The 26,200-nt window shown below is 40.9% G+C and overlaps 1 protein-coding gene across 1 annotated transcript; it reads left to right on the forward strand.

Moving 5' to 3' along the window:
• On the forward strand, positions 1–24,982 carry LOC115896153 (serine/threonine-protein kinase ULK4-like; the record flags this gene model as incomplete). The annotated part of the gene is made up of 7 exons (XM_030926565.1): positions 1–100; positions 2,560–2,699; positions 7,070–7,232; positions 17,178–17,279; positions 18,141–18,224; positions 22,033–22,108; positions 24,890–24,982. Coding segments are annotated over 7 exons (758 nt in total), but the record flags the coding sequence as incomplete, so codon positions are not given.
• Positions 24,983–26,200: the final 1,218 nt, after the last annotated feature.

The raw sequence follows: 26,200 nt of genomic DNA on the forward strand, positions 1-26,200 counted from the left end.
GTCCGTCTCACCCATGAAATTAAACACAAGAATATTGTAACTTTTCATGAATGGTATGAAACCAGCAATCACCTCTGGCTAGTGGTGGAACTCTGCACAGGTACGAAAGAATAGGTAAAAGTGCTATGAATATAATATTGAAAAAAAAAATGCTGTAAGTTTTGTTACTTTTGATGTTATTTACTATGTTAACTTGAAAATCTATTGTTCTGTGGGTATTAGGGAAGGGTGAAGAGCAAAGATGTTTGGGAAAAAGAATTATGTAAATTCAGTTCCGGGTTGAGTTTACTTTGGTATATTATTATTATTATTATTATTATTATTTTTTTTTTTTTTTTTTGAGATGGAGTCTCGCTCTGTCGCCCAGGCTGGAGTGCAGTGGCGCAATCTCGGCTCACTGCAAGCTCCGCCTCCTGGGTTCACGCCATTCTCCTGCCTCAGCCTCCTGAGTAGCTGGGACTACAGGCGCCCGCCACCTCGCCCGGCTAGTTTTTCGTATTTTTTAGTAGAGACAGGGTTTCACCGTGTTAGCCAGGATGGTCTCAATCTCCTGACCTCGTGATCCGCCCGTCTCGGCCTCCCAAAGTGCTGGGATTACAGGCTTGAGCCACCGCGCCCGGCCTACTTTGGTATATTATTACATTACGTACATAAAAATTTAGAAATGTTTTAAAGTGGTGATTAATTTATCAAAAATATTTTCCCAAGGAATAAAAACGAACATTTTAAGTTGACTAGCTATTAATTAGCTAATACATTTATAAAGTATCTTTTTGTTTTTGTGAAAAGCATACTGTACCTCCTAAAATTTTAAGCAATGTGAAAAAGTACAAAGATGAACCAACAAATAATTAGAGATAACAAATTATAGCTATTCCTTCATACAGCTTTCTAGGACTATATACAGGGAGAAAGGTGACTAAATACATATTATCTAGGCTTTTAGTTTCAAAATTTTAAGAGTTAACAGGGAAAAAAATGTAATAACCACTACTAAGTACTACTGTTAACTACTATGAAGTACTACTGTTAGTGTACTTCTGTTTATACATTGAGTAACAATAAAGGATAATTGAATATTGATATAATTATTACTAGCTTTGTGAATCTAACTTATCATATTGACACAGAATTTACAAAACTTAAGTAATTTGGATTAATAACTTACTTGATTTTATTTTCTGAATCAATAGGACAGAATTATGGTTGAATTACTTCCGTAGATAAGGTTATCAAGAGATAGTCCTAGAATTAGTTTTTTGCTTCAGCTGACCAGATGTGGTATCCTAACTGGAAAACATGCCTACGTCTGTAACGGCCCCCTCACCCACCAAAACAAAATAAAACCCCAAATACCTCTTCCCTTCATCATAGTAATTCATATTCAACTTTCCAATGCAAGCAGAGACTTTACTTTTTCTGAATTTGGCTGTTGTATTAATTTTTAATTTGTGTAGGTATATAGTAGGTGTGTATATTAATATCTATGGGGTACATGAGATAGTTGGTACAGGCATGCAGTGTGTAATAAGCACATCAGGGTAAATGGGGTGTCCATTTCCTCAAGCATTTATCCTTTGTGTTACAATCCAATTATATTCTTTTAGTTATTTTAAAATGTACAGTTAAATTGTTATTGACTTTAGCTACCTGTTGTATTATCAAGTACTAGTTCTTATTCATTCTTACTATTTATTTTCACCCATTAACCATCCCCACTCCCTGCCACCTCCCCACTACTCTTCCCAACCTCTGGGAGCCATTCTTCTGTTCTCTATCTCCATGATTTCAATTGTTTTAATTTTCAGCTCCCACAAATGAGTGAGGACATGCAATGTTTGTCTTTCTGTGCCTGGCTTATTTCACTTAACATAATGACCTCCAGTTCTAACCGTGTTGTTGCAAATGACAAAATCTCTCTTTTATGGCTGAATAGTACTCCCTTGTATATATGTACCATATTTTCTTTATCCATTCATCTGTTGATGGATTGGCTGTTGTAATCTTGACCCTTAAAAAAAAAGTTGTTTCTGGCACTTAGATGGTAGAGAAGTAACTGGGACCTTGGAAGAATATAGCAATGGGATTCTCAATGTGCCTGACTTTGGCCTTTTATTTCATTTTTGGCATATGCTAAGGGTTGTGATTATCTGCTAAGGAAAGGCATAGTCTTTTTTGCCATGCAGTACTTTGCAGAATGTGACTTGACAGCACAACAGTAAACGAGAGTATACTTTGCATAATTTGATTTAAGTGCACAGTTTTGGGGTATTTACCATTAGTATTTGCAGCTGTTAGGGTATTATCCTTTCATCTTACCTGCTTGCCTCTCACCATTCATCCATAGGGAGCAGGCACTTTCCTGAATCTGTCTCTGGTGCTTGGGCATAGACTTCTGTTGCAGTGCTTGGGCCACTGTATTCACTCACATGTGTGTTCCTCGACCAGATTGTGAGGGTTTACTGTCTTGATCATTTTTCAATGTTCGTATCTGTCAGCATGGAACCTCTCGGGTGATGTAGGGGGTTGAAATGGGTGATTTTAATCAACTTCTTGCAGGTGGTTCCTTAAAAACAGTTATTGCTCAAGATGAAAACCTCCCAGAAGACGTTGTGAGAGAATTTGGGATTGACCTGATTACTGGATTATATCATCTTCATAAACTTGGCATTCTCTTTTGTGACATTTCTCCTGGGAAGGTAATTCATGAAAGTTTTTGATTTTCTAACTGCTTCTGTCTCAATTTAGAGTGCTTTCTCAAAGATGTTTTTATTTTTAGATAAAATTTTGGTATAGAACATCTTGAAATTTTAGTTAATCTTTTTTAAAGTAAAAGGATGCAGGGCACAGGTGGCTCATGCCTGTAATCCCAGCACTTTGGGAGGCCGAGGCGGGCGGATCACTTGAGGTCAGGAGTTCGATACCAGCCTGGCCAACATAGCAAAACCTCATCTCTTCTAAAAACACAAAAGGCCGGGCGCGGTGGCTCTTGCCTGTAACCCCAGCACGTTGGGAGGCTGAGGTGGGTGGATCACGAGGTCAAGAGATTTAGACCATCCTGGCCAACATGGTGAAACCCTATCTCAACTAAAAACAAGCAAACAAACAAACAAAAAATACAAAAATTAGCTGGGTGTGGTGGCGTACTCCTGTAGTCCCAACTATTCGAGAGGCTGAGGCAGGAGAATTGCTTGAATCCGGGAGGCGGAGGTTGCAGTGAGCCGAGATTGCACCACTGCACTCCAGCCTAGTGACAGAGCAAGACTCTGTTTTAAAAAAATAAAAAAATAAAAAATGAAAACACAAAAAATAGCTGGGTATGGTGGTGGTCACCTGTAATTCCAACTACTTGAGAGGCCAAGGCAGGGAGAATTGCTTGCACCCGGAAGGCGCAGGTTGCAGTGAGCTGAGGTCACGCCACTGCATTCCAGCCTGGGATTCCAGCGAGATTCTGTTTCAGGAAAAAAAATAAAATAAAAAAAATAAATGAAAGGAAATATATAGTACTGTATTTTAGCTACCTGTCTAAGTTGCTTTTGAATGTGAAGTCTCCTTTTCAGAGCTCTTTGAGTAATCACTTAATGCTACTAACCTACATTGTAAATGTTGAACCCAATAATGTCTATAAGATAAGGCCCTCTTAACTCTTAAGTCATCATACACATTTATGAACCATTGTTTTAGTTGATAGTGGCATTCTTGGCTATATATGTATGACTCCTGATATTATGGATCAAATATTTTCTCTTTTGGTAAAATTATCCACAACTAAATGTGCTTCAGTATAGTAGAGTCATGAAACCTACTTGGCTTCTGAGTTGCCATCAACACTAACACTTAGAAGCCGTGTGAATCCGGACAAGTTACCCTGCTTCTCTTTGCCTTAGTTTCTTTGTCACATGGAGATAGATTTTTCAAGATATTTGTGAGGATTACCTATTATATTTAGGTTAAGTTTCTAGGATACTTTTTGGTAAGTAGTGTGCTCATGGTGACGTCAATTATTGTCTTTATAAGTACATACCCTGAGGAATTGTACATATTACTGGTCTGAGTTTTTACTTTTTTTTTTTTTTTTTTTGAGACGGAGTCTCGCTCTGTCGCCCAGGCTGGAGTGCAGTGGCCGGATCTCAGCTCACTGCAAGCTCCACCTCCCGGGTTTACGCCATTCTCCCGCCTCAGCCTCCTGAGTAGCTGGGACTACAGGCGCCCACCACCTCGCCCAGCTAGCTTTTTGTATTTTTTAGTAAGAGACGGGGTTTCACCGTGTTAGCCAGGATGGTCTCGATCTCCTGACCTCGTGATCCGCCCGTCTCGGCCTCCCAAAGTGCTGGGATTACAGGCTTGAGCCACCGCACCCGGCCACTTTTTCTTTAGTATATGCCAAGGAAATAAAAAGCTGAATATTTCATTTAAGAATTTTATTTTTGCAGGCCATCTGTATGAGAAGATAATTAAACCTAAAAAAGAAAACTCCATAAAGTCCTGTATAATGAATAGCAGTTCTTGTTTGAAATAGTCACATATGTGCCTCAAGTCTCTAGCTACTCAACTGTCATTGTAGTGCTGAGAGCAGCTGTAGCTAATTTGTAAATACCTGGATGTGGCTGCATTTCAATAACTTCATTTGTGGATGTGGAAATGTGAATTTCATATAATTCATTGTTACATGTCTAGAAATATTATTTTGATTTTTTCCTAACCATTTAGAAATATAAAAACCACATTAAAAAGTATTTTATTTTATTTTTATTTTTTTGAGACACAGTTTCACTCTGTTGCCCAGGCTGGAGTGCAGTGGTGTGATCTCAACTCATGCACACTCCGCATCCTGGGTTCAAGCAATTCTCCCGCCTCGGCCTCCCGAGTAGCTGGGACTGCAGGTGTGTGGCAAATTTTTGTATTTTTAGTAGAGATAGGGTTTCACCGTGTTGGCCAGGCTGGTCTCAAACTCCTGACCTCAGGTGATCCTACTGCCTTGGCTTCCCAAAGTGCTGGGATTACAGGTGTGAGCTACCATGCCTGGCCAACGCCCCCCACCCCCCCACCTTTTTTTTTAATTACCTTTTTTTTTGGTGTGGCAGTTTTCTTTTTTTTTCTGCAAGCTCCGCCTCCCGGGGTTTACGCCATTCTCCTGCCTCAGCCTCCTGAGCAGCTGGGACTACAGGCGCCCGCCACCGCGCCCGGCTAGTTTTTTTGTATTTTTTTAGTAGAGACGGGGTTTCACCGTATTAGCCAGGATGGTCTCGATCTCCTGACCTCGTGATCCGCCCGTCTCGGCCTCCCAAAGTGCTGGGATTACAGGCTTGAGCCACCGCGCCCGGCTGGTGTGGCAGTTTTCAGATAGGTTTTTGTTTTTTGTTTTTTTTTTAAATTCAACACTCTTGGTTCATAGCTGTACAAGGCAGTGGCCAGGGTTTGTCCCAGAGGCTGTAGTTTGCTGATATCTATACGGGAGTTGTTTAATGAGATTTATTATCAGCTGTTACGATCTGAAAAATTCAGGCTGCTTTGTAACCTAAACCTGTGTTCTAGAACAGGGGTTAGCAAAGGTTGGGCAGGATTCCTATTTTTGTAAGTAAACTTTCACTGGAACACAGCCACGACCTTTGGTTTATGTAATGTCAGTGGCTACCGTTGTGCAACAACAGATTTGAAGTATGAGATTCCATTAAAATGAAATGACATTGAAGTATAAAAGACTGTATGGCTCATAAAGTCTAAAATATTTATTAGCTGGCTCTTTACCAACCACAAAAAATTTTGTTGATCCCTGCTAGTGGTCCTCTGGATCAGCAGCATTAGGTTGACCTGGCATTTGGTAGAAATGGGCCCCATCCCAGACCTGTTGAAGCAGAAACTCTGGGGGTAGTGACTGGTAGTCTGTGCTTTAACAAGTCTTCCAGGGGATTCTGATGCTCACATAAGTTTAAAAGCCACTATTGTAGACCAGCAGACATCCTTAGTATGTATTTGTGACTAGAAGTTAAGAGTTAACTTCACATTGCCTTTATTTTATTTTAATTTTATATTTTTGAGACAGGGTCTCACTGTCATACAGAATGGAGTGCAGTGGCGCAGCCTTGGCTCACTGCAACCTCCGCCTCCCGGTTCAAGTGATTCTCATGCCTCAGCCTCCTGAGTAGCTGGGATTATAGGCGCCCGCCACCATGCCCAGCTAATTTTTGTATTTTGAGTAGAGATGGGGTTTCACCATGTTGGCCAGGCTGGTCTCGAACTCCTGGCACCAAGTGATCTGCCCGCCTCAGCCTTCCAAAGTGCTGGGATTACAGGTGTGAGGCACTGCACTTGACCCTACATAGCCTTGAAAAGCCACAAAGCCACCTGACCCATTGTACCTATCTAGAAATACTTTTAATAGAGGAAGTGATAAAAGTAACAGAAGAGTAGTTCCTGGCATGTTTTCAACAATCCATAGATTCTAATCACAAATTATATTAGCAGACTTGAGCACTTGTCACATGCCAGCGACTGTTACAAACCCTTTACTTGTATAACTTCGATTAATCCTTACAACAGTCTGAAGAGTTTGGTATTATTTTTCCCATTTTACAGGTGAAGAGACTGGGGATTAGAAAGGTTAATACATTCTTCAAGGTCAGACAGCAAGTAAATGGTGGACCTGGGTGTAAAATCCAGATCTCCAACTTTAATCTTAACTCTGCATTGTGCTTCCTCACTTGAATAAACACCTCAGACAGCTAGGTTTCCAAATCCTGTTATAGCTGACACTGAGGCTTGGCAAGTGCAGATTGTTTTATTTTCATCATTACTTATCTTTCCTCAAACCTGAAGTTTTCCACTTTGGTTATATGATGAGTTCATTATATACATCTGAGAATGAACAATTTAATTTTGTATTGATTATTAAAAAGTTGGATTTATTTTTCTTTAGCTTTTTAAAAAATTATAAACATTTATTTTTCTGAGTTCTGATGGAGAAAGAATAGCAATGCTCAAAAGTTCTTTAGTGCAATTATAAGAAGTACTGATATATGTACAAATTAAGTTGATTTTTCTTCTGAAAACATTTATTTGATCTTCATAGATACTCTTGGAAGGGCCTGGCACACTAAAGTTTAGCAACTTTTGCTTGGCAAAAGTGGAAGGTGAAAATTTGGAAGAGTTCTTTGCTTTGGTGGCAGCAGAGGAAGGAGGAGGTGACAGTGGGGAAAATGTCCTGAAGAAAAGCATGAAAAGTAGAGTCAAAGGTATGTGGACCTGGAAAGCTTAAAGATCGTAACTCTAGTTGTGGACCATGCAAATCCTGTGTTTAGGAGACAATGTCAGTCTTTTGTTTTGCCACTCACATAACATATTGAAAATGGTAATGACCAGCAGACATAGTCTGGACATAGGAATGACTTTGCCTGTGGCCTAAAGTATTCAATGTGGATCTACTCTGTAAGGCCTGGGGAACCTTAACAAAGCCTGTATTTCATCCTCAGCTTTATGTTTTACTGAGCATTCATTAGCACATAGGAGGGGAATGGTGCCTGCCACATTAGTGGTTCAATAGAAATTAGTTGAGTGAATGATATTCTGCAGTTGAAACATATTTCTTTCTTTTTTTTTTTTTTTTTTGAGACGGAGTCTCGCTCTGTCGCCCAGGTTGGAGTGCAGTGGCCAGATCTCAGCTCACTGCAAGCTCCGCCTCCCGGGTTTACGCCATTCTCCTGCCTCAGCCTCCGGAGTAGCTGGGACTACAGGCGCCCGCCACCTCGCCCGGCTAGTTTTTTGTATTTTTTTAGTAGAGACGAGGTTTCACCGTGTTAGCCAGAATGGTCTCGATCTCCTGACCTTGTGATCCGCCCGTCTCGGCCTCCCAAAGTGCTGGGATTACAGGCTTGAGCCACTGCACCTGGCTCTTTTTTTTTTTAAATTTAAGTTCTGGGGTACATGTGCAGAACGTGCAGGTTTGTTACATAGGTATACACATGCCATGGTGGTTTGCTGCACCCATCAAGCCATCATCTACATTAGGTATTTCTCCTAATGCTCTCCCTCCTTTAGCCCCCCCACCCCCTGACAGGCCCTGGTATGTGATGTTCCCCTCCCTGTGTCCATGTGTTCTCATTGTTCAGCTCCCACTTACGAATGAGAACACATGGTGTTTGGTTTTCTGTTCTTGTGTTAGTTTGCTGAGAATGATGGTTTCCAGTTTCATCCATGTCCCTGCAAAGGACATGAACTCATCCTTTTTTATGGCTGCATAGTATTCCATGGTGTATAGGTGCCACATTTTCTTTATCCAGTCTATCATTGGTGGGCATTTGGGTTGGTTCCACGTCTTTGCTATTGTGAATAGTGCTGCAATAAACATACGTGTGCATGTGTCTTTATAGTAGAATGATTTATAATCCTTTGGGTATATACCCAGTAATGGGATCGCTGGGTCAAATGGTATTTCTGGTTCTAGATCCCTGAGGAATTGTCCTCCACAATGGTTGAACCAATCTACATTCCCACCACCAGTCCAAAACCATTCTATTTCTCCACAGCCTTGCCAGCATTTTTGTTTCTTGACTTTTTAATAATTGCCATTCTGACTGGTGTGAGATGGTATCTCATTGTGGTTTTGATTTGCATTTCTCTAATGATCAGTGATGATGAGCTTTTTTTCATATGTTTGTTGGCCGCATAAATGTCTTCTTTTGAGGAGTGTCTGTTCATATCCTTTGCCCACTTTTTGATGGGGTTGTTTGCTTTTTTGTAAATTTGTTTAAGTTTCTTGTAGATTCTGGATATTAGATCTTTGTCAGATGGGTAGATTGCAGACATTTTCTACCATTCTGTAGGTTGCCTGTTCATTCTGATGCTAGTTTATTTTGCTGTGCAGAAGCTCTTTAGTTTAATTAGATCCCATTTGTCAATTCTGGCTTTTGCTGCCATTACTTTTGGTGTTTTAGTCATGAAGTCTTTGCCCATGCCTGTATCCTGAATGGTATTGCCTAGGTTTTCTTCTAGAATTTTTATGGTTTTAGGTCTTACATTTAAGTCTTTAATCCATCTTGAGTTAATTTTTGTAAGGTAAAAGGAAGGGGTCCAGTTTCATTTTTCAGCATATGGCCAGCCAGTTTTCCCAACACTATTTATTAAATAGGGAATCCATTCCCCATTGATTGTTTTTGTCAGGTTTGTCAAAGATCAGATGGTTGTAGATATCTATTCTGAGGTCTCTATTCTGTTCCATTGATCTATATATATGTTTTTGTATCAGTACCATGCTCTTTTGGTTACTGTGGCCTTGTAGTATAGTTTGAGGTTAGGTAGTGTGATGCCTCCAGTTTTGTTCTTTTTGCTTAGGATTTTCTTGGCTATGTGGACTCTTTTTTGTTTCCATATAAAATTTAAAATAGTTTTTTCCAATTCTGTGAAGAAAGTCAATGGTAGCTTGATGGGGATAGCCCTGAATCTATAAATTACTTTGGGCAACATGGCCATTTTCATAATATTGATTCCTTCTATCCATGAGGATGGAATGTTTTTTCATTTGTTTGTGTCCTCTTTTATTTCCTTGAGCAGAGGTTTGTAGTTCTCCTTGAAGAGGTCCTTCACATCCCTTCTAAGTTGTATTCCAAGGTATTTTATTCTCTTGGTAGCAATTGTGAATGGGAGTTCATTCATAATTTGACTCTTTGTTTATTATTGGTGTATAGGAATGCTTGTGATTTTTGCACATTGATTTTGTATCCTGAGACTTTGCTGAAGTTGCTTATCAGCTTTAGGAGATTTTGGGCTGAGATGATGGAATTTTCTAAATATACAATTATGTCATCTGCAAACAGAGACAATTTGACTCCCTCTCTACCTGTTTGAATACCCTTTATTTCTTTCTCCTGCCTGATTGCCCTGGCCAGAACTTCCAACACTATGCTGAATAGGAGTGGTGAGAGAGGGCATCCCTGTCTTGTGCCAGTTTTCAAAGGGAATGCTTCCAGTTTTTGTCCATTCAGTATGATATTGGCTGTGGGTTTGTCATAAATAACTCTTATTATTTTGAGATACGTTCCATCGATGCCTAATTTATTGAGAGTTTTTAGCATGAAAGGGTGTTGAATTTTGTCGAAGACTTTTTCTGCATCTATTGAGATAATCATGTGGTTTTTGTCATTGGTTTTGTTTATGTGATAGATTACGTTTATTGATTTGTGTATGTTGAACCAGCCTTGCATCCCAGGGATAAAGCTGACTTGATCATGGTGGATAAGCTTTTTGATGTGCTGCTGGATTCGGTTTGCCAGTATTTTATTCAGGATTTTCGCATCGATGTTTATCAGGGATATTGGCCGGAAAGTTTTTGTTGTTGTTGTTGGTGTATCTCTGCCAGGCTTTGGTATCAGGATGATCCTGGCCTTATAAGATGAGTTAGGGAGGATTCCCTCTTTTTCTATTGTTTGGAATAGTTTCAGAAGGAATGTTATCAGCCCTTCTTTGTACCTCCTGTAGGATTCGGCTGTGAATCTGTCTGGTCCTGGGCTTTTTTTGATTGGTAGGCTGTTAATTACTGCTTCAATTTCAGAACTTATTATTGGTCTATTCAGGGATTCGACTTCTTCCTGGTTTAGATGTGGGAGCATGTGTATGTCCAGGAATTTATCCATTTCTTCTAGATTTTCTAGTTTATTGGTGTAGAGGTGTTCACAGTATTCTCTGATGTTAGCTTGTATTTCTGTGGGATCAGTGGTAATATCTCCTTTATCATTTTTTATTGCATCTCCTTGTTTCTTTTCTCTTTTCTTCTTTATTAGTTTTGCTAGCGATCTATTTTGTTTATCATTAAAAAAAAAAAACAGCTCCTAGATTCATTGATTTTTTTTGAAGGGTTTTTTGTGTCTTTATCTCCTTCAGTTCTGCTCTGAAATTAGTTATTTCTTGTCTTCTGCTAGTTTTTGAATTTGTTTGTTCTTCTCTAGTTCTTTCTTCTTTTCTTTTTTTTTTTTTTTTTGAGACGGAGTCTCGCTCTGTCACCCAAGCTGGAGTGCAGTGGCGTGATCTCGGCTCACAGTAAGCTCTGCCTTCTGGGTTCATGCCATTCTCCTGCCTCAGCCTCCAGAGTAGCTGGGACTACAGGCGCCCACCACCATGCCCAGCTAATTTTTTGTATTTCTACTAGAGACGGGGTTTCACTGTATTAGCCAGGATGGTCTCGATCTCCTGACCTCATGATCCACCCGCCTCGGCCTCCCAAAGTGCTGAGACTACGGGCGTGAGCCATTGCGCCTGGCCTTTTCCATCATTTTAACCTTGGTGAATCTGACAATTATGTGTCTTGGGGTTGCTCTTCTTGAGGAGTATATTTGTAGTGTTCTCTGTATTTCCTGAATTTGAGTGTTCGCCTGTCTTGCTAGGTTGGGGAAGTTCTCCTGGATAATATCCTGAAGTGTGTTTTGCAACTTGGTTCCATCCTCTCTGTCACTTTCAGGTACATCAATCAAACGTAGATTTGGTCTTTCACATAGTCCCATATTTCTTGGAGGCTTTGTTTGTTCCTTTTCATTCTTTTTTCTCTAACCTTGTCTTTTCACTTTATTTCATTAAGTTGATCTTCAATTTCTGATGTCCTTTCTTCCACTTGATCGATTCAGCTATTGATACTTGTGTATGCTTCACGAAGTTCTGATGCTGTTTTTCAGCTCCATAAAGTCATTTATGTTCTTCTCTAAACTGGTTATTCTAGTTAGCAATTCCTGTTACCGTTTTTCAAGGTTCTTATCTTCCTTGCATTGGGTTAGAACATACTCCTTTAGCTTGGAGGAGTTTGTTATTACCCACCTTCTGTAGCCTACTTCTGTCCATTTGTCAAACTCATTCTCTATCCAGTTTTGTTCCCTTGCTGGTGAGGAGTTGTGATCCTTTGGAGGAGAAGAGGAGTTCTGGTTTTTGGAATTCTCAGCCTTTTTGCGCTGGTTTCTCTCCATCTTCGTGGATTTATCTACCTTTGGTGTTTGATGTTGGTGACCTTTGCATGGGGTCTCTGAGTGGACGTCCTTTTTGTTGATATTGATGCTATTCCTTTCTGTTTGTTAGTTTTCCTTCTACCAGTCAGGCCTCTCTGCTTCAGATCTGCTGGAGTTTACTGAAGGTTCACTCCAGACCCTGTTTGCCTGGGTATCACCAGCAGAGGCCGCAGAACAGCAAAGATTGCTGCCTGTTCCTTCCTCTGGAAGCTTTGTCCCGGAGGGGCACCTGCCAGATGCCAGCTGGAGCTCTCCTGTGTGAGGTGTCTGCCGGCCCCTACTGGGAGGTATCTCCCAATTAGGAGACTTGAGGGTCAGGGACCCACTTGAGGAGGCGGTCTGACCTTTAGCAGAGCTTGAACGCTGTGCTGGGAGATCCGCTGCTTTCTTCAGAGCCATCAGGCAGGGACGTTTAAGTCTACTGAGCCTGCTCCCACAACCTTCCCTTGCCCCAGGTGCTCTGTTCCAGGGAGATGGGGGTTTTATGTATAAGCATCTGACTGGGGCTGCTGCAGATGCGCTGCCCAGAGAGGAGGAATCTGGAGAGGCAGTCTGGCCACAGCGGACTCCACCTAGTTCAAACGTCCATGTGGTTTTGTTTACACCGTGAGGGTAAAACCGCCTACTTAAGCCTCAGCAATGGTGGATGCCCCTCCCTGCACCAAGCTTGAGCATCCCAGGTCGACTTCAGACTGCTGCGCTGGCAGCGAGAATTTCAAGCCAGTGGATCTTAGCTTATTGGGCTCTGTGGGGGTGGGACCTGCTGAGCCAAACCACATGACTCCCTGGCTTCAGCCCCCTTTCCAGAGGAGTGACTGGTGCTGTGTCTCTCTGGCCTTCCAGGTGCCACTGGAGTATGAAAAAAAACTCCTGCACCTAGTTGGTGTCTGCCCAAATGGCCACCCAGTTTTGTGCTTGAAACCCAGGGCCCTGGTGGCCTGGGCACCAGAGGGAATCTCCTGGTCTGTGGGTTGGGAAGACCATTGGAAAAGTACAGTATGTGGGCTGGAGTGCACTGTTCCTCACGGCACAATCCCTCATGGCTTCCCTTGGCTAGAAGAGGGAGTTGCCTGACCCCTAGCGCTTCCCGGGTGAGGCAACGCCCCACCCTGCTTCAGCTTGCCCTCTGTGGGCTGCACCCACTGTCCAACCAGTCGTAATGAGATGAACTGGGTACCTCAGTTGGAAATGCAGAAATCACCTGCCTTCTGCATTGATCTCACTGAGAGCTGCAGACTGGAGCTGTTCCTATTCAGCTATCTTGCCAGCATCCCTGAAGCAAATTTCTAGGGTATATTCTTGGCATGTGAGATGGGGCTGGGGGTGTTAAAATTGCTATACTTGAGGGGGGAGTCTGAAGTAATGTTTCTTATGCCTTTTGGGGGAAGTGCTAAAGATCTTTCCTCCTCAGGTTCCATGTTCAGGTACTTGAGACTTTGGGCCATTGAAGCTCTGTGATACTCATCGTGCTGTCAGCTGAGTTTGGTGCCAGTTGTAGGAAAGAGCATGATGCGAGAGGGTGGCAGACATCCTTGGACTTGGTAGTCATGTGGCCCAGGGATGAGGGAAGAGGATGGGGAGCAGCAGGTTAATCACAGGCCCCGTAAATAGGACTAAAGGAAATTAAACTTTCAGGGCCAGGCTTGTATGTGGTAAGATTTCATGCCCAAGAAGAAGGCTTTTAATGTCCTCAAATTGCATTCCATAGAATTATCAGTATTCTATGAAAATGACTATTGTGGTCTATGTTAGTAGGATATGAAGTTCTGAATTATTGTATATAATTTTATTATAGAAAACAAGGTCAATGGTATATTTTAGTATAAATGCATATTTAGTAAGGGGAAGAGAGCTGTGTTGTGGAGAAATACATCAGATGTTCTAGCAGTGATGCGTACTTCTGAACTTAATCTAAGAACAATTTCTATGATGGGGCAGGTTAGTCTATTTGGCCAAGGGTAGAGGATACTTTCATAACCAGCAGGGCAGAATTAGCCCTGACCTTTGGGGATCAGGTACTTCATAGGCAGTTAACCTTCACATCCCTGTGGCATTAAGATAAAAATAGAGTGTAAAACCACTTCTGTTTTCCTGGAGACTTGGAGAATTCACAGTCTAAGTGTGGCGATGAAAAAGGCACATGAAAAAATCACGCTACTTTTTGACATATTTGACTAGTTGGGTTCTGTGATGGGGTTGGTGATTGGTCAGTGGTGGTGTACAGCCATGAAGAATCTGTTAACATTGATGCTGATGTTAGGGCAAACAGTTTGGTTAGGCTGCATAAAAGTAATATTGAAAAGAGCTTCTAATAAGGACATCTGGATTCTAGTTCTGTCTTTGCTTCTTTGTAACCTTCAGAGTAGTGTCACATAGCTGCTAGGAGTTTTAATTTCCTGTTTAAAGATAGGGGTTGGCTGGATCATAGTTCCCAAATTCAGGAACAGAAAAGTTATATAAATCAATAATGTGGCCCAGTTTAAGAGGGATTGAAGGGGTTATGTCGAACTAGGCTCAATTTTGGCCCAGTGTTGTTGATTGATTGAGAGAAATTAGAAATCTGGGCTGATTTATGAAAAGAGTTTCAAATTTAGAATCCCCTACCTACAGGTTAGGGTTCAAGTTTCACGATCTGGTCCAGGATTGCCTCTCTGTTCTTGTGGTTCCCACAAGATTGTGCTTCACTGTCCTTCAGTTGCAGGTACAACTGACCAAGGCCTCCAACTACTTGAAGAAATCCATCAGTGCTTTTGTTCAGAGGCCACGCTTCTCATGACTGTACCCAGCTAGTGACTAAACTTGGAGGGGACACTAAGGCAGGCCTATTCCTGAGAGCACACTGGTAGTCGACATTGATTCAGGGATTCTTTTTGTTTGTTTATTTTGTTTGTTTTGAGATGGAGTCTTGATCTGTTGCCCAAGCTGGAGTGCAGTGGTGTGATGTCAGCTCACTGCAACCTCTGCCTCCCAGGTTCAAGTGATTCTCCTGCCTCAGCCTCCCGAGTAGCTAGGATTATAGGCATGCGCCACAATGCCCAGCTAATTTTGTGTTTTTGGTAGAGACCGGGTTTCTCCATATTGGTCAGGCTGGTCTCGAACTCCCGACTTCAGGTGATCTGCCTGCCTCAGCCCGCCAAAATGCTGGGATTACAGGCATGAGCCACCACACCTGGCCGGCTTCAGCTTTCTTGAGAAAGACTTCCTTCTTTGTCTGTCTGGATGGCAGGATTTTATCAGACTGAATACTTAAGTGTTTTCTTTTATTATTTTCATAATATTTTGTGTATAAACCATTTAACTTACCATGTAATAATATACTGTTTTGCGTATTTGTTTTCTACCCATTTGAGTGTGAACCCAGGGACTTTAATTCCATTGTTCATTAGTGCATTGATTTGTTAATTCCACATTTATTTATTTATTTTTTGAGATGGAGTCTCGCTCTGTTGCCCAGGCTGGAGTGCAGTGGCGCGATCTTGGCTCACTGCAAGCTCTGCCTCCTGGATTCACGCCATTCTCCTGCCTCAGCCTCCCGAGTAGCTGGGACTACAGGCGCCCGCCACCACGCCCGGCTAATTTTTTGTATTTTTTTTTTTTAATAGAGACAGGATTTCACTGTGTTAGCCAAGACTCAATCCCCTGACCTCATGATCCGCCCACTTTGGCCTCCCAAAGTGCTGGCATTACAGGCGTGAGCCACTGCACCCGGCCCTCATTGATTTATTTTTTTGAGACAGTCTTGCTTTGTTACACAAGCTGGAGAGCAGTGGCATGATCTTGGCTCACCACAACCTTCGCCTACTAGGTTCAAGTGATTCTTGAATGGCCTCAGCCTCCCAGGTAGCTGGGATTACAGCACCCTCCACCACACCCAGCTAATTTTTGTAGTTTTAGTAGAGATGGAGTTTCACCAGGTTGGTCAGGCTGGTCTTGAACTTCTGTCCTCAAGTGATACTTCAGCCTCCCAAAGTGCTGGGATTACAGGTGTGAGCCTGGTCCACATTTATTTCTTAATTTGACGAGTTTACCCATGTTCTAGGTACTGGAAATAAGGATGGGAAGACAAACATTCATATTCAACAAATATTAATGAAACATCTATTAAGTGTTGGGCAGAGTGCAAGGGCATTCCATGGGTGTTATTTGTGTTTCCTCAGCAGCTAGTGCAGGCAAATATACCTTCCATTGATGTGTGCGAAATGTGATAGCATAGCAAATTTGCTCCATGGGAGAACTTTACAGTCACGCATCAGGGCACACAAAGCTGCTGATCTGGCTGTGATGGGCTCTGGAGATAGGATTTGCTGGAAGGCTTACCTCAGTGGAATTTTGTTTCCAAATCATTGGAGGTTACTTACTTCCTGGGGAAGAGATTCTCACTGGGAGGTGGGAGTTTGTTAGATGGAATGCACAGAGTGTGCACCAGGGAGAGACAAGGACCCTGGGTCTTGGCGGGTGCTCTGCAACTGCCTAGCTGTGTGATTTACTGGAGGTTAAGTATCCCTCTCTTGTCAGTGAATAAGGGAACTTTCTGGCTCTAAAATATGGGATTTCTATGTAATATTACACTTTGTATAAAGTATATGTGGCACACATGAGTGCTTTTCACTATTTCCTATTCTCCTGGATAGATGGTAGGATTGCATCCTCTCCCTGGTCAAAGCCAACTAAGTGTGAGCAGAAGTGATGTGAGTAACTTTGAGATGGGAATTTTAGGAGCCAGTGTTCAGTTAGCTACATTCTTTCTCCCTGCCTCCAATTGAGGAAGCATGAGTGGAGTTGGAACCTCTATCAGCCAGGGTCTTTGAGTGACTATGATGATCAGAGCTTCTTGGTAGATTTGTTATGGATATATTTAGTGATAGATAAACCTTTGCTGTTAAACCAGTGGGTTGTTGGGGTTGTTATATTTAAGGTTTAACTTAAACTATTCTAATTGAAATTTAAAAGAAGAATGTAGCTGAATGTGCCATACCTCTCAGGTAGATTTTAAACACCTTTTTATATTCACACACATTCTTTGCAAAATGTAACCTTAAAATTAGAAAACATTGAAAAATGTGAATGCACATGAAGTTTTATTCATGCGTATGTTTTTCTCCTGCCCTTTTTCATCTCACAGATCTTTCCTAGGTAGGTTCGCATTGGCAGCAATACAAATGCCTAACAGAACTGTTCTTCATACTTTGCTTTTAGGATCTCCTATATATACAGCACCAGAAGTTGTGAGGGGTGCTGACTTTTCCATCTCCAGTGACCTCTGGTCTTTGGGCTGTCTGCTTTATGAAATGTTTTCAGGTAATTGTTTCCTGAATAGGTATAAAATCAGATATGACTAAAATAAAACCAGGTTAAGTCTGTAGTTTGCAGATGTTTTACTTATAAGATGTTACAAAACTTGATTTTTTAAAATTTTGAGACAGTCTTGCACTGTCACCCGGTCTGGAGTGCAGTGACACGATCTTGGCTCACCTCAGCCTCCTCTGCCTCTTGGGTTCAAGCCATTCTCATGCCTCAGCTTCCTGAGTAGCTGGGCTTACAGGTGTCCACCACTATGCCTGGCAATTTTTTGTATTTTTAGTAGAGACGGGATCTCACCATGTTGGCCAGGCTGGTCTTGAATGCCTGACCTCAAGTGATCTGCCTACTTAGGCCTCCCAAAGCTCTGGGATTATAGGCATGAGCCACTATGCCTGGCCAAAAAAACTGTGACCTTATTAAATTTTCATATATACTGATTTTGGCTGAGTTGCTTGGTATCTAGGGATATGCAGAGTCCTAGAAACTTCTTGACAAATAGGTAATTTTTCATGATAATCTGGAATGCTGAAATGTGCTTAACTCAAAAACTGTGATTATTAGAAATTTTTGTAAAGATGCCTTGCAACTGTGTATTATTCAGATACATCAAATGGCCTATACCCCCATTGGTTCGTAGTAGTGGTCCATGTGTGTGTTTGTGTATTTGTTAGGATGATAATACGTTTCGAATTAAGAGAAATATAATTTATATAGGCAGTGCCTGGTACGTACTAGGCATTAGCTATTCCTATATATTTTTTCCTATAAGTTGTATGATCTTGAAATATCTGTAGTTGAGATGAGAATTATTGGTGATAGCAGACTTCTTTAATTTTGCAAGTTTTCATGTGATTTCAGGAAAACCTCCATTCTTCTCAGAAAGTATTTCGGAATTAACAGAAAAGATCTTATGTGAAGATCCTTTGCCACCTATTCCGAAAGGTAAGATTTCTTGTGATAAATGGAATTAATTTACATTTTCCACTGATTAAGGTGTACCTTTATCCAAAGTTTGCTTTTATTGATTCATAACTCCCCAAAGTTACCTTTATTTTTTTTTTGAGACGGAGTCTCGCTCTGTCTCCCAGGCTGGAGTGCAGTGGTGCGATCTCGGCTCACTGCAAGCTCTGCCTCCTGGGTTCACGCCATTCTCCTGCCTCAGCCTCCTGAGCAGCTGGGACTACAGGCGCCCGCCACCACACCGGGCTAATTATTTTGTATTTTTAGTAGAGACGGGGTTTCACCATGTTAGCCAGGATGGTCTCCATCTCCTGACCTCGTGATCCACCTGCCTCGGCCTCCCAAAGTGCTGGGATTACAGGCTTAAAGTTATCTTTTATAAGTGATCCCAAGTTGATATTTTTAGAAATGTTAGTATTTCCTTTGACATTTTTTAAAGATGCTGAAACAGAGAACAAAGTACTAATAGATTTCCCTCATTTAAAAACAAATTATTTTGTGCATCTATATCACAAAAAGTATGGCTTAAAGACTTAAACACTTATGTGACATTACTTTTTGTATGTACCATTTACTTTGTAGTCATGTCCCATGTGGTTATTTCTATCTCCTGTTGGAACAAATCTGCTGTTTCCTTATCTTGATCAATCAGAATGCTACCCTTATGAGTTTTCAAGATCTTTATTATTTATTTATTTATTTTTGAGACAGAGTCTCACTCTGTTGCCCAGGCTGGAGTGCAGTGGTGTGATCTTGGCTCACTGCAACCTCTGCCTCCTGGGTTCAAGCGATTCTCCTGCCTCCGCCTCCCGAGTAGCTGGGATTACAGGTGCCCACCATGGCGCCCGGCTAATTTTTTGTTTTTGTTTTTTAGTAGAGATGGGGTTTCACCATCTTGGTCAGGCTGGTCTTGAGCTCCCGACCTCGTGATACACCCACCTCAGCCTCCCAAAGTGCTGGGATTACAGGCATGAGCCACTGCACCCGGCCTAAAAGTCTTTAAAATTAGATACAGTTGTAGTATTTTTAAAGTGTTGGAACTTTAATCATATAAATTGTGGTTAATATAATGATCTATCAGCAATAATTTTTAAGGAAAGAGAAAAGAAGGCACAAATGCAGTAAAACATTTTGCTATACATTGTTAAAGTTTATCTTAAGACACATAAATGAAAACAGGATTCTACAAAAATTATTACTATATATATTTATTATTATTATTATTATTATTATTATTATTATTTTGAGAGACAGGGTTCTGCTGTGTCACTCAGGCTGGAGTGCAGTGGTGCAGTCAGCCTCCTGAGTAGCCAAGACTACAGGCACACACCACCAGGAATGGCTAATTTTTAAATTTTTTTTGTGGAGACAGGGTCTTGCTGTGTTGCCTAGCTTGTCTTGAACTCCTGGCCTTGATTGATCCACCTGCCTTGGCCTCCCAGAGTGCTGGGATTTCAAGTATGAGCCACAATGTGTGACCATTACTACTACTTTTAACCATAGATTGATGACCTGGATATGGTATATAACTAATTTAAAAAGACAAAACATTATGAGATTAGTGGTATTGGACACTGTCATAATGTAATGCTTCTTATTTCTGTTAAAAATCTTAAAAGAGGGATTGCAAATATTCTTTTTTTTTTTTTTTTTTTTTTTTAGAATTTTGTATAGTTTTTTTTTTTTTTTTTATTTTTATTATTATACTTTAAGTTCTAGGGTACATGTGCATAACGTGCAGGTTTGTTACACATGTATACTTATGCCATGTTGGTGTGCTGCACCCATCAACTCGTCAGCACCCATCAATTCATCATTTATATCTTGTATAACTCCCCAATGCAAGCCCTCCCTCCTCCCCCCTCCCCCCTCCCCATGATAGGCCCCAGTGCGTGATGTTCCCCTTCCCGAGTCCAAGTGATCTCATTGTTCAGTTCCCACCTATGAGTGAGAACATGCGGTGTTTGGTTTTCTGTTCTTGTGATAGTTTGCTAAGAATGATGGTTTCCAGCTGCATCCATGTCCCTACAAAGGACGCAAACTCATCCTTTTTTATGGCTGCATAGTATTCCATGGTGTATATGTGCCACATTTTCTTATCCAGTCTGTCACAGATGGACATTGGGGTTGATTCCAAGTCTTTGCTATTGTGAATAGTGCCGCAATAAACATACGTGTACATGTGTCTTTGTAGTAGAATAATTTATAATCCTTTGGGTATATACCCAGTAGTGGGATGGCTGGGTCATATGGTACATCTAGTTCTAGATCCTTGAGGAATTGCCATACTGTTTTCCATAATGGTTGAACTAGTTTACAATCCCACCAACAGTGTAAAAGTGTTCCTATTTCTCCACATCCTCTCCAACACCTGTTGTTTCCTGACTTCTTAATGATTGCCATTCTAACTGGTGTGAGATGGTATCTCATTGTGGTTTTGATTTGCATTTCTCTGATGGCGAGTGATGATGAGCATTTTTTCATGTGTCTGTTGGCTGTATGAATATCTTCTTTGAGAAATGTCTGTTCATATCCTTTCCCCACTTTTTGATGGGGTTGTTTGTTTTTTTCTCGTATATTTGTTTGAGTTCTTTGTAGATTCTGGATATTAGCCCTTTGTCAGATGAGTAGGTTGCAAAAATTTTCTCCCATTCTGTAGGTTGCCTGTTCACTCTGATGGTAGTTTCTTTTGCTGTGCAAAAGCTCTTTAGTTTAATTAGATCCCATTTGTCAATTTTTGCTTTTGGATTGCAAATATTCTAATCATAGTACATTGTAATGCAAAGTTGTTCAAGTTAGGAATACTTCAAAGAATAAGGTATAATTAATAGTTAATTAGGGCTGCGCATGGTGGCTCACACCTGTAATCCTAGCACTTTGGGAGGCCGAGGTGGGTGGATCACCTGAGGTCAGGAGTTTGTGACCAGCCTGACTATCATGGTGAAACCCTGTCTCTACTAATACAAAAAATTAGCCAGGCATGGTGGCACATGCCTGTAATCCGAGCTACTTGGGAGTCTGAGACAGGAGAATCGCATGTACCTGGGAGGCAGAGGTTGCAGTGAAACGAGATCGTGCCATTGCACTCCAGCCTGGGCAACAAGAGTGAAACTCCTTCTCAAAAAAAAAAAAAAAAAAAAAAAAAAAAAAGTTGGAGCTGAGCATAGTGGCTCACACTTGTAATCCCAGCACTTTAGGAGATCCAAGGCAGGTGGATCACTGGAGCCCAGGAGTTTGAGACTAACTTAGGCAGCATAGTGAGACCCCATCTCTACAAAAAATAAACAAAAATTAGGCGTGATGGTACATGCCTGTAGTCCCAACTACTCTGGAGGCTGGGGTGAGAGGATCACTTGAGCCTGGGAGGTAGAGGCTGGAGTGAACCATGATCGTGCCGCTGCACTCTAGCCTGGGTGACAGAGCAAGACACTATCTCAAAAAAACCCCCCAAAATAGTTGAAGACAAGTGTTTGAGTTTGTTAAGCTGGTGATCCTTGTTGGGATTGTTCAGTGAAGAGAAGGCTTAGAGGTTTGTTAAGACTTAGTTTTTGAGATTTACATTTCTTTTTTGTGATCTAGGAAAATATGTTTTTAATCTTTGTGTTCTGTACCTCCCCATCCTGCCCCATCAAATGGAGGATGTAATTGTTGTTAATGGATTTAGAGTTTCTCTTAATAATAATTTATGTGTTTAAAATACTATTACTTTAAATGTTGATGTAAGAGATAAAAATAAAATTGATATGTATTTACTACTTACCATTTTTTCTTGAAATTAATTTGTTTGTAGATTCTTCTCGTCCTAAAGCTTCTTCAGATTTTATTAATTTGCTTGATGGGTTACTTCAAAGAGATCCTCAAAAAAGGTAGGGACAGTATTTCGATTTTTTTTTCTTTTTCTTTTGAGTTCTGTAGATGGAGTAAGGGACAGTATTTTAATGGGAATAATAGTGGAATATTGTCCCCCTTTTATGTACTTCTAAAATGGTGCTGTTCTTAATATACAAATAGCTGTTCAAATTATTATTTTTTAAAGAAGTCTGACTTCGGATTAAAAGTTTTTCTCTCAGTTTGCAGGTGTTTTAATCATGAGGAATTTTTGAAGTCAGTTTCTCTTTTCATGTATTAAGTAGTTGACCAATTTTCTTATAATTCCCAAATCCAAGAAGTGCCATTTCTTGTATTTTGTATTTCAGGCTAAAACGGTTTCACTGTTGACCTAGGGATGATATTGTCAAGTTAAGGTGCTGTTAACTGAGTGATATTTAATGTGACCTGTTTTTATGACAAGCCTGTCATAATGGGGATATTAAGTGATAGGGTAATAGACACTTTGTGAATTTTTTGTCAGTGATGGCAGCGTTAGAAATCATTGTTGAGGCACAGGGTAGGGGAGGCGAGGAGGTGGACCAGAGTGGGAAAGAGGCCCAAGCAACTAGTTTCTAGTTCTGGTTCTGTCACTAGATAACTGGGATGCAGGGATGGGAGGAGGTTTCAGTTTATAAAATGGAGAATAAATTTAGTGTAGCATATACAAGAATCCACTCTTTTATTAAATATATTTTAAAAACTGCAGAAGGAAATGCTGATTTTTGTATAAGCTGTAGGATAAACATCCTTTGCTTACATTAGAATGCTTTCAACATTAGTGTTATTTTGGTGGATAATTTTTCAGACATCTTTTGATAGGATGTAACTATATCTAATTTACTTAAGAGATTGTATCTACATATCCCTACATTTATAACCCTATGCTATATAATTTTTTGCTTACATGGGACCACTCCATAACCTACTTTTTTCTCTCATGTACATTATGCGTATTTTTTCCATTTCCATTTCTGAGTCTTGCTCTGTCACCCAGGCTGGAGTGCAGTGGTGCAATCTGGCTCACTGCATCCTCCACCTCCTGGGTTCAAGTATTTCTCATGCCTCAGCCTCCTGAGTAACTGGGATTTCAGGTGCGTGCCACCATCCCCAGCTAATTTTTGTGTTTTTAGTAGAGATGGGGTTTCACCATGTTGGCCATGCTGGTCTCGAACTCCTGGCCTCAAGCAGTTCGCCTGCCTCAGCCTCCCAAAATGCTGGGATTACAGGTGTGAGCCACTGTGCCTGGCTGCTTGGTCATTTTAAATGGCTGTAGAATGTACATACAATTACCTATAAAAAGTAAACGTTTAGAATGCCTCTTGATTTGTAATATTATATACGTTGTTACAGTAAATATTCTTTTGTGAATTAAAAATTTTTTTTGGGTTTACTTGGGTAATTATCTCTTTCATGTGAATTTCTTAAAGTGTAATGGCTTGCCAAAGGCTAAGAGCATTTAAACAGTTTGATACATTTCCTACATTCTAGGAACATGTGCTGATTTACATTCCCAGCGACAATATGTTAGAAAGCTCCTTCCCTCCCACTCATCTGCAGTGTGCCTTGTTGATCTACATTTTTGTCAGTTTGATTGGATGAAAATAAATTTTACTTGTTGACTATTTTTATTTCTCCTTTAGTGAACCACAAGAGCTTTCTGTGTAAAGGAATGTTATATGTGGTTGCAAATTCTATTATTTGCGTTTTACTTTTGATTGGGAATAATATTATTTTATACAGAAGTTTGAGTGATTAGTCAACTATAAATTTTTTTTCCTTTTTTGTTTTAAAGTTTCAGTCAGGCTTAATTTTCCCACTCTGGTGGTATGCCTACAGGTATACTGTAATTAGTAGTGAAACTTAATCTTTTGAAAATGAGCCTGAGTTTTAAATACAGCCTAAAGTCATTTTAATGCAGGTGAACTAGCTAGGTAAGATTATTGTGATTCCTAAACAACATGTGAATGTATATGATTATGAAGCTGATATTCTTCCCTGCCCCTGCACCCCTCCTGAGACGGGGTCTCACTCTGTCACCCAAGCTGAAGTGCAGTGGTGTGATCTTGGCTTGCTGCAACCTCTGCCTCCCAGGCTCAAGAGATTCTTCCATCTCAGCCTTCCAAGTAGCTGGGATTATAGGTGTGGGCCAGCATACCCAACTAATTTTTGTATTTTTTGTAGAGATGGGGTTTTGCCACATTGTCCAGGCTGATCTCGAAATCCTGGACTCAAGCAATCTGCCCACCTTGGCCTCCCAAAGTGCTGGGATTACAGGCATGAGCCACCGCGCCTGGGCTGATATTCTTATTTATTTCTGAATGAAGTTCTAACAGAATAGTTCCAAAACTTAAATGTGTCAGTCAGGGTAAGTAAAATAATCTTGCCTCTGTTGTCAAATAAAGGATGACAGGATTATAGATATCTGATATATTTACTTTAGAACTTCAAATTATTTATCGATTCCCTTTTTCCTACGCTGGTTGGAGAACCCAGACTCTATGGAATTTGAACCCTGAAACTTCTAATGCTTGCTTATCAGACTGTTTCATTCTGTACCATTTAAGGCTTCTGAATTGTTTCTTTTTATCTTGCTGTCTAAAAGAGGTTAATTGCATACAAAAATGAAATAATAAAATATAAAATGATTTCAAAGGTACATATGTACCTTTAGGAGATACAAATTGTAAAATCCGATGTGTGTAATTGGGACATGTCTTGGGAATTTTTCATGGTAAATCATGTTAAAGTAGAGTTTTAACATTTGTGTTTTTTTAAAGATTAACTTGGACAAGGCTACTGCAGCATTCATTTTGGAAGAAAGCTTTCGCTGGAGCAGATCAGGAATCAAGCATGGAAGATCTCAGTCTCAGGTAGTATACACTTACCTTTGTGTATAAGACATAGTTACTGGACACTTAAGCCCATTACTATTCTATTTATACAACATCAATGACCTGAATTTCTCTGCTTTTGTAGTAGGAGAAAAATCCAGCATTTGTTTAATTAAGGGTTGCTTGAGGAGTTTACTCATGATATTTTTGTGTTTTTGATTTTGCATATTTTCTGTTGTTATTCTTCAGTCATTGATATAATATGATACTCATTTTCTGTTACCAAATACATCTGGCCCCACCTCCCAAGTATATGGTAGGATCTTTTTTCTCCCCTTTAAGTTAGTGTGTCAGTGGTCATGTGACTTGTTTTGGGTAACAAAATGTTAGCAAAAGTAATATGTGTTATTCCCAGATCCAAAGTTGAAGAGCAGTGGTAATTTACCACATGATGAGGTAATTGGGAAGAAATATGTCAAAATGGAGTTCTAGCCTGGATTTTTTTTTTTTTTTGAGACAACGTCTCACTCTGTCACCTAGGCAGGAGTATAGTGGTACAATGATGGTGCATTGCAGCCTTGACCTCCCTGGGCTCAGGTGATCCTCCCACCTCAGCATCCTGAGTAACTGAGACTATAGGTGTGCGCCACCACACTCAGCTGATTATTGTATTTTTAGTAGACACAGGGTTTCTCCATTTTGCCCAGGCTGGTTTCAGACTCCTGGCTTCAAGTGATTTGCCTGCTGTGACCTCTCTTTTTTTTTTTTTTTTTTTTTTTGAGACGGAGTCTCGCTCTGTCGCCCAGGCTGGAGTGCAGTGGCCGGATCTCAGCTCACTGCAAGCTCCGCCTCCCGGGTTTACGCCATTCTCCTGCCTCAGCCTCCCGAGTAGCTGGGACTACAGGCGCCCGCCACCTCGCCCGGCTAGTTTTTTGTATTTTTTAGTAGAGACGGGGTTTCACCATGTTAGCCAGGATGGTCTCGATCTCCTGACCTCGTGATCCACCCGTCTCGGCCTCCCAAAGTGCTGGGATTACAGGCTTGAGCCACCGCGCCCGGCCAGACCTCTCAAAGTGCTGGGATTATAGGTGTGAGACACCATGCCTGATCTGTCAGCCTGGATTTTGTTTTTTTTAATTTGTTAACAACAAAAAAGTGTAGACAAGGTCTCACTATGTTGCCCAGGCTGATCTCAAACTTCTGAGTTCAAGCGGTCCATCTGCCTCAGCCCCCCAAAGTACTGGGATTATAGGTGTG

The sequence above is a fragment of the Rhinopithecus roxellana genome, unplaced genomic scaffold (genome assembly GCF_007565055.1).
Source record: "Rhinopithecus roxellana isolate Shanxi Qingling unplaced genomic scaffold, ASM756505v1 contig5490, whole genome shotgun sequence".
In the NCBI taxonomy this organism is placed as follows: domain Eukaryota; kingdom Metazoa; phylum Chordata; class Mammalia; order Primates; family Cercopithecidae; genus Rhinopithecus; species Rhinopithecus roxellana.